Genomic DNA, 9221 nt, shown 5'->3' with positions numbered 1-9221 from the left:
CTTAAAAAAATAAATGGACAGAGTATACTGTATTTGTTGTAAAAAATCAAATAAACTGTTGGCTTCATAATGATATCGTAACAACTTTTTAACAACAGATTATGTGTCATTATTTTATTGTTTGATATATTTAAAATAGATAAATTACATACTATTACCTAAGTTATCGTAGAAAGGTTGTCAAAAATAGTTATTGAAGAGAAATTTTTCTAAAATTTTCTCTCCTCTTATCAGAGTTGGGAGTTGGGATAGTAAGCACGTGGGGACACGTGGCACTTTTACGATGCCGTTGGATTGTTACTTCTTTGTGCATACGTAGAAACCATAGAAAAAAAATAATAATACTCAAAAGTAAATAAATAGAAGTGGATCTGGAAACAGACAACGTGATGTTTATGACTTACATCAACAACACGTTTGAAACCACTGAAGCAAATCTTATACCTTCATATGTTTGTATGTCTTCAGATCTAACTTTTGTAAAAGGATAAATATTTGATATTAATTATTGTAATATGAGAAGTTTTATGTTAGATCTTTGAGTGAGTTTGGAGTCACCCATTTTATAATTTTTTTCTTACAATAATAATAATAATAATAAATTATAATAATATACTTGGTTGAATGATCTATCAGATAGATGATTCTACAAATCTTTTGCTAATCACACAAACTTCTCTCATGGCCATAATCATAACAAAACAAAAATCCCATAAAGACAACTTTAACATCCTTTTGTAGAAAACAATCAATGTCTTATTCTAGGAAATTGGAAATCAATAGGCATTTATGATAAAATATCTCTTCCTCCTTGTTAATACATGCAACACTATTAGAATATATATATATATATATATATATATATATATATATATATATATATATATATATATATATATATATATATATATATATATATATATATATATATATATATATATATACACACACAAATAAATTACACATGATGAAACAACATGTTCCTTACGTTAGAGTCAATGGCTGAACTTAGCCACGAGGAAGTTACTGAAAAAAGTAAAAAAATACCATCGTTGAATTATCTTATTATAACGTGACAAATGAATACACATTTCCTCCCTATGATACGTTCTGTCACCCTTAATAGTTATAATTTTAAATTTATTGTAAGATCAAAGTATAACTTGATCTCAAGATTTAAATCTTATACTAAATAAATTATAGAGCAGATAACTTGTCCCAGATACTCGATAACTACGTTTCATGTTTAATATTTAAAATCAAATAGCGTCAGTTGTGTAATTGATCTGTACGAATTCATATTTCTTATTCAGAGTAGTTGGATAAAAGAAAAAAATAATAAGCACCTCTGCAGCATTATTTGTTTAATGCTGCTGCATGAAATACAAAAGAAAAATATTAAAGATGATTAATTTAAATCACATTTTTTTTGCAGTAAAGCCTTCGTTAAAAACCTTATTGAAAAAGCAAGTCAAGTCGAAGAATATGATAAATTAGTTTGATTATTTTGTAAAAAAATGAGATCCGATAAGAAAAGAATAAAAATTGTAAAATAAAAAAAGAAAAGCAGAAAGAAACAAGGTTTTCCATCCCATCATTTGTAAGCATTGGTTGGTACCCATAATTTTTATTTCGTCGGCGCTCTATGCGGCACCTCCTTATCTCTGCCACTCTTTTGTTTAGGCAAACGTCCTTTTCATTTCAACTATAAATAATTCACTTTATCTTTTCCTTTTCTCTCTACCATTCATAACGCGCCAGGCCTTTTAAATATCATTTATATAGTCTGTTATTCGGTTGAGATCTCCCACATTTTACCCCTATCCATTTTTTTTCTTATTCTTTTATAATATATTATGCTCTTTATTTTCTCCATTAATTAAAACAGTAATAAGAAGTGTCCTTTTATTTTTTTCTATTCACATAACCATAAATTTGCTTAAAGCAGTAGTATCTTTTAAGTACTATACCACATATAGAAGAAAACCAACCACCATACAGCATGATTGATGGTCATGTCATGCAATTTATACAACTTTTAAGTGTAATAGAAAGCAAACACGAGCTGCATTATAAGCCTAACCAATCGCAAAAGCGAGTGGCCTCGGATGGGAAAGGATCACTGCGCAACATCTCATTGTACAAAAATATAATTTAACGTGAATAATTTCGCTTTTATATATATAATGTACTCTCTGGAAAGGAGTAATTTGATTGGTTAAGTAGATGGATAAGCTGTGTAAATTAAAAAAAAAATGTGTACTTTTCTTTCTGGAGTAATTTTGTGGGGGCAATTAATGTTAAATGACTATACTACCCCTAATTGACCCTGATCATCCATCACCCATGTGTGTTCCTTCCCGTACTGTCAACAACAAAATTTAACACTCCCACCCGTTATTCAAACCTAAGCATTGGCATGGATAGTTTTGTACATCTGTCAGAAAAATAATAATAAATGTCTATACATAGTTGTTGATAATATATATATATATATATATATATATATATATATATTAATTGAAATTATGATAATTATAACTTTCAAGATTTAACTTATCTTATTTTACATTGTAATCCGAGCACTGCTGGTTAAAATTTGAGTATGAAATGAAATAAAGTTAGAGGAATTTAGATTTTAGTTGTGCATGAGTGATAATATATATGAAAAAGGTGTGAAAAATGACAATGAATGGAGATGGAGAGAAATAGACAAGACATAGGTAAAATATTGTCCTAGAATGCAATGCCATGTCACACCAGAACACTCCCTTTCATATGGGTATGATGTATGAATTTATGGTGCAGGTTAGTGATGGGATATGGTGTATGTGGATGCTATACTATTTGGGATGCACCACAGAATAAATGCATTCTCGCCTAATTCATTCGGTTATATAATATTATCCTCATCCGCCACCAGAAATCAATTCAATATGGGAATTTTTTTACGTAAATTATGTTATTAAGGAATATGGAAACCACTGATTTTCTTCAAAAATATCTCATTCATATTTTTTTTGTGAATTTTCTTTTTATACAAATTTTTTATTTCCATATACATATCTTCTCTACCCACAATTCTTGTTGGTTAATTTTAGAAAAAAAACTCAATTTATTTTTTATGTGTAATCATATTAAATAGTTAAAATAATATTTTTTTAACAAACTTGTGTGAAGTGGAAGGAGATACGGCTGTTGAAGGGTAGTTTGGTAATTTGGTAAGTTGGACTGTTCCAAATTCCAACCGAACCAACGCTGAAATGTAAAAATGTCTCGAGTGAGTGAGAATCGCAATAGCAATAGCAACAGAGCCTGCAGCTGTTTTATTTATTATTTTTTATTTTTTATCAAACAAACAAAGCAAACTCTTCTCTCTTTCTCTCTCACTCTTTTCTCTATACAACTTGGGAGCTTTCTCTCTCTAAAAGCAAGGTCCTCCGTCACCACCACCACCTCCAATCTCCCTCTTTTACACGCGCAGAGAAACTGTGTCTGAGACTAATTTTTCTGTTAATTGATTCCTTTTTTCTTCTACAATTCCAAGCATCTATTTTTGGTACTTGTTATTCCATTCCCTCTCTCTTAATATTTTCGGTTCTCATATTTTTTTTCCCTTTAATTTATCATTTTTTTGGTTTATGAACGGCGACCCATGATGCGGGTTGGATTTTGTGTCGTGCAGGTTCGATCAAGTTTTGGGCTTTTGGCGGTAATGTGGTGGATTGAGTGATTCCTTCTTGTTGCATATCTATGGCTACAGATTCGTCTTTTGAGGGTGAATTGCTTATTTGTCCCTCTGTTTCTTCTAATTTTCATATATAGTGCTCACTTTTCTGTTCTGTTGAAACTGGGGTGATTGAATTCTCTCAATAATTCTTTATCTGCGCTATGTTCCGGCTCATGAGATTTACTTTCCGCTTAATTTGACGATCCACGTAGATTAATCTGTATGGTGCTATTTTAGCATTGTGGATTCTCTTATTTTCCTGAGGTTTGATTTAATTTATCGTGATCTCTTCCTGTGTGCCTTTTCTGAATATTGGGTGGTGATTACCTTTTTATTTATTTTTTAGTTCATCATGATAGAGGTGTTTATGCTTGTTTTTGTTTCTTTATTTGATTTTATTTTTGTTTTTATTTTTTTTTATTTTTGTTTTTGTGATTGCGTATTTGACGTCGTAGAACTGGCTTCGTGAGAAGTGCAAAATACTTTATTGTAGTATTATAAGGGAGGAAGTATGGTTAGTCAGTTTGTAATTTGGTGTACGATGGGCCAGCTAATAAATCAGCGGGTCTATGGGTTCTATATTAGGAGAATGGAGTCTCCAATAAAGGTCAAAGAAGATTATGTCCAACTGCTTAATTGTCTTACTTGACTAGTCCCTTGCACGACGTCTCCTATGTTTTTATTTCTTACAGTGTTTCAAATGGTTGGTATGTCCTTGTGGTGCAAAGTCAACTGGTTCCAGTTGTATACCTTTCGTTATATTACTTGTTTTGGCCTTCTTGGCAATATTTTTTAAGTAGTCAATGTTTTATACTATAACTAAATTGAGGCCATAACCTGGCTGATAACTTACCGATTTATTACGTATGTAGAACGATAATTGCAATAATAATTCATTTATTCTCAAGAAATTTGAAAAAAAAAATTATGATGACATGAGTATCTGTGGATCTAGCTTGTCTCCTTCACTACTTGGATGTTTTGATAATGATATATGTTTTCTTTTGCTTAACCTCAGGTCTTGCTCTTGATCCTTCCAAGTGCAGTAAATTGAGTATGGAGGAAAAAAGAGAACTTGTATATGAAGTATCTAAGTGGTCGCATGGTGCATCTGAGATACTGCAGTCATGGAGCCGTCAGGAGATTTTGCAAATATTGTGTGCAGAGATGGGAAAAGAGAGAAAGTATACTGGGTTGACGAAGTTGAAAATTATAGAAAATCTTCTTAAAATTGTTTCTGAAAAGAAATCAGGGGGGCATGAAACTGCGACAGACCCTGAACCACATTCTTCGCCTGCATCTGGTCAGAAACCTGCTAAAAGGCAGAGAAAATCTGAGAATCCTTCTCAGTTACCTGTTCCTGTGACCAGCATTTCAGTCAATAATGGTAGTGATTCTGTTAATACTACATACTGCAAGAACTCAGCCTGCAAAGCTACCATGAATCAAACAGATGCATTTTGTAAAAGATGTTCATGCTGCATTTGTCATCAATACGATGATAACAAAGACCCTAGCCTGTGGTTAATATGTAGTTCTGAGAATCCATTTCCTGGTGTTTCATGTGGCTTGTCATGCCACCTTGAGTGTGCTTTGAAACATGATGGTTCTGGAATTGTCAAAGATGGGGATCGTCCCAAGCTTGATGGAGGCTTCTACTGTGTTGCTTGTGGGAAAGTAAATGATTTACTCGGGTAATCATACTTATGCTTTTCAATTTCTTTAATGAAATCATTTATTGATTTAAAAATTCTGCTTCTTTTTTCCCTCTGTCTATCTTGGAGTGTTTTACTACACATGCAAATAATTAATATGTAACAGGGTTTTAAAAAATTATATCAATTTTCCTGGAGTGTTTTTCTACACTTGCAAATAAATAAAATATGTAACAGGGTTCTAGAAAATTGTATTGAGTCATTTGCTGTTTGCAAAATGCATCAAAAGAATTTCAGAATAGACAAAAGTTGGGATAAAAAAGTCAATTGAGTAGTCTTAGAATACCTTTCATGCTAAAGTTCACATCTGGTCCAACTGTATAAAATGAGTCAATGATATTAAGGTGTAGGTTATCTCTTCCCATTTTAAGAAAAAAATTCTTCCTCCCTTTTTTTTGAGTTCATAAAGCTCTAGGTTATGTATTACAGCAGATTGGATCATCGCTTTATTTAGTGCGTAATTTGCTTTAAACATGGATAGGGCTGATATTTCAGGAAAACTTAGGCTATGCTTTAAATTGGATCAGTTTTCTGAAAGAGAGAGATTGATTATTTGTTGAATGTTATTTTTGATTGCTTAGCTATGGTAAGACACTCTACTCAACATTATGGCAAAGACACTACTCTATCAAAATATGGTAAAGTTATTTTTACTGTGTGGTGTATGTGCCAAATTACTCTTAGGATGAAATTCTGGCAATGTGTAAGGTTAGATCAATCTCATCTGGGCTTGTTTATCAAAATATATTAGATGCTGGAGAAAACAACTGATGGTAGCAAAGGATACTAGACGTGTAGATATACTCTGTTATCGTGTCTCCTTAAGCCAGAGACTTTTACAAGGAACTGAAAAGTATGACGAACTTTATAAAATTGTTGATGAAGCAGTGAAGAAACTTGAACCTGAAGTGGGCCCACTCACTGGCTCACCGGTGAAGATTGGTAGGGGAATTGTGAACAGGCTTTCATCAGGACCCGAGGTTCAGAAACAATGTGGTTTTGCTCTTGAATCGCTTGATTCACTGCTTTCGAAAAGGATCTTGCCATCATCACCCAATCCAACAACTCAAGGTTGTTATTTTTTTTCTCAATTTCTATATCATTTGCAATTTCCCTTGTGATTTGTTTTATATGGAAGTAACTTCTTATGGCTTTCATTTAATTTATCTTAATTTTTAGATCTTGTTTGGGTCATTGGTAAGATATTAAAACACTTGAGTGTAAAGAAGAAATAATTTTATAAGAATGAGATTTCTGTGTTGGAATGATCTCCCAAAAGTAATTTTTGGATAATTGGAGGGGATACCATGATTACTTTTGGGCAGATGTAATAATGTTAATTTGCTTTTTGTGACCCAAAACTATTTCTGGGATCAGCCGCCTAAACACGAGACATGACCGACTTCAAAGGTCATTCTTTTGCATTTTTGTTTCAAAGCACATGAACAAGGTATTGGATGCAAATACTGTGCAGTTATAGGTAGATTAATGTTTTTGTCACTGGGTTTAGATTCTCGAATAATGTTATAAGATTGATCTCTGTGTATACATCACATTTTCAGATGCACATCTGGTGGCTCCTAATATGGTGAGGTTTGAAGATGTCAGTGCTACATCCCTGACTATTATTTTGGGTTCCGAAGAACCCTCTGGTGAAAACATCGCTGCTTACACCATGTGGTATCGCAAAGCTGATGAAGTGGACTATCCGATGGAGCCGACATGCACCTCGCTGGTACCAAATAGAAGGTTCAGTGTCAGGGGTCTACTTCCAGGTACAGAATACAGATTCAAAGTTGTTTCAAATGATTCGAGGGTATCAGGTGTGTGCGAAGTTCAAATCTCAACAGAGCTTGGGGAGGATGAAGTCCCTAATTGCTCTGCAACAGAGAGAAGTCAGAGCCCAGTAACCAACTGTAGCAGCCTTTCCAATCCGTCATCAGTAGAAGATGAAACTAATAACTGCAATCCATACAGTGACCTGACCAATAACCGAGCTGGTCATTATCCATCTTTTCGCAAGGAAAGCGACCAGCTTGCTTCTGGAAATTTATCTAATGATGGTGTTAACTGTTCCAACATAGATGTTGTGGGTCTTCCTCCTGATGCAGATTCTTTGTCAGACAAGCAGCATGCTGTAGGAATGACTGCCTCCATACCCAGTTCTGATGTGCTAAAGCTGGAAGACAAGCACTCGCCGGAGGAACAAGTGACTGAGGACATCATGAGCATTGACGATGGTTTGAATTCCCCAGTTGTAACGGGTAGGGAATGTGTGCCGTGGGTAGGTAGCTCGGAAGGAGGGTTGCCAAATACTCCATGCAAGTTGGAAAGCCTTAAGGATGGAGCAGGAAGGAGTGGAAGATCGAAGTCGAGTGCGAAAGATCAAGAAAATGGATCAGGGAAAAGGGAGGGACCCCAGGATGGAAGCACATCCAAGAAGAGAAGCGGAGAAAGGCAAGATGAGGGCCGCTTGACCAATGGATTTTCGGAGCGTGATTTTGAGTATTATGTGAAGGTGATTAGGTGGTTAGAATGTGAAGGGCACATAGAGAAGAACTTCAGGCAGAAATTTCTGACTTGGTACAGCTTAAGAGCCACCCCTCAAGAAGTTAGGATTGTGAAAATATACATTGATACATTTCTTGAAGATCCAGCATCTCTTGCAGAGCAACTTGTGGACACCTTCTCAGAATGTATATCCAGCAAGAGAATATCAGTGGTGCCATCGGGGTTCTGCATGAAGCTTTGGCATTGACCAGTTTTGTAGGTCCTGCTACTACCCTCAAGCTTCAACCCCCTCCTCCTCTCTCACTCAGTAATTCTTTAGATTTTAAATTAATATTCTTCATTTAGACAGAGTTCAAATACATATATTTATAAATTATAATTTATTTCAACATTATCATTCATATTATCATGTAAGTAAGAATTTTAGATTTACTTTTATTATACAGTTACTATTCCAGATTCACATTTTTCGTCGCGCTTTTTGGTGGGTCGCATTGAAGGATTTATGCTCAAATTAGTATTTCTATAGGTTTTTTGGTCTTTTCAAGGTGACGTGAGGCTCTCATTTAGTTAACAGTGTTCGGACTAGTGGATGGAAGATCTATTGTCAGCCTGCAACTTTAATTTCTACCATTTTGATTGTACAGGAGATATTTTGGTGTTGACAGAGACATCGTGAAGATTAAGTGAACGTGTATAGACACATTGTTCGTAAACAATCGTTAACAATAATTGTAGCTAATCATTGGTAGAGCAATAATTAGCAATAGTTAACCGTAATTGGTGCTAATCATTGGTTCAGTAATAACTAGTAAATGTTTTGTCCATAAAGGCAGACCTCAATTTTGCTAGTGCTTTAACTCTTTCGATTCTGCTTAAAGCATTTCACTGACTTTGTTAGCGAATTAGAATTTATCAGCTGTAAGTTGAGTTCTTTTGTCAAGCATGCATGAAACTGTACAAGTTAGTGATTGCGTGTTTGACCAAACTTTCTGCAAGAGTATCAATATCATGCTTTGTTGGGCCAACCTCGTCCGTGAGTATTGCATGAATTGGTTAATGAAAACACGAACTTTGATTTTTTGTTGTTGTTTCCCAAGATATCTTCCCATTGATGACTAAATCCTTTTCAAAACAAGCAACTTCACTGAACTAAGTACGTCTTCAAAGATTTTTACACATAAAGTTAAGAAGAGAATCTTGATTACGAGCTATCTATCATCATGTGTTGAGCCTTGTTGGTCTTGGATTTATTTGTACAAGCT

The 9221-nt window shown here is 34.2% G+C and overlaps 1 protein-coding gene across 1 annotated transcript; it reads left to right on the top strand.

Moving 5' to 3' along the window:
- The first annotated feature begins 3305 nt into the window (after positions 1-3305).
- On the top strand, positions 3306-8419 carry LOC108322181 (VIN3-like protein 2). Its single transcript, XM_017554190.2, has 5 exons — positions 3306-3559; positions 3686-3778; positions 4749-5424; positions 6197-6516; positions 7008-8419. The coding sequence occupies exons 2-5, from the start codon at positions 3754-3756 to the stop codon at positions 8201-8203; spliced, it is 2217 nt and encodes a 738-aa protein (XP_017409679.1). The 5' UTR covers positions 3306-3559; positions 3686-3753; the 3' UTR covers positions 8204-8419.
- Positions 8420-9221: the final 802 nt, after the last annotated feature.

This window comes from Vigna angularis, chromosome 1 (assembly GCF_016808095.1).
Source record: "Vigna angularis cultivar LongXiaoDou No.4 chromosome 1, ASM1680809v1, whole genome shotgun sequence".
In the NCBI taxonomy this organism is placed as follows: domain Eukaryota; kingdom Viridiplantae; phylum Streptophyta; class Magnoliopsida; order Fabales; family Fabaceae; genus Vigna; species Vigna angularis.
The sequence above is the reverse complement of the archived record's forward strand: the minus strand, read 5'-3'. Positions and strand labels throughout refer to the sequence as shown.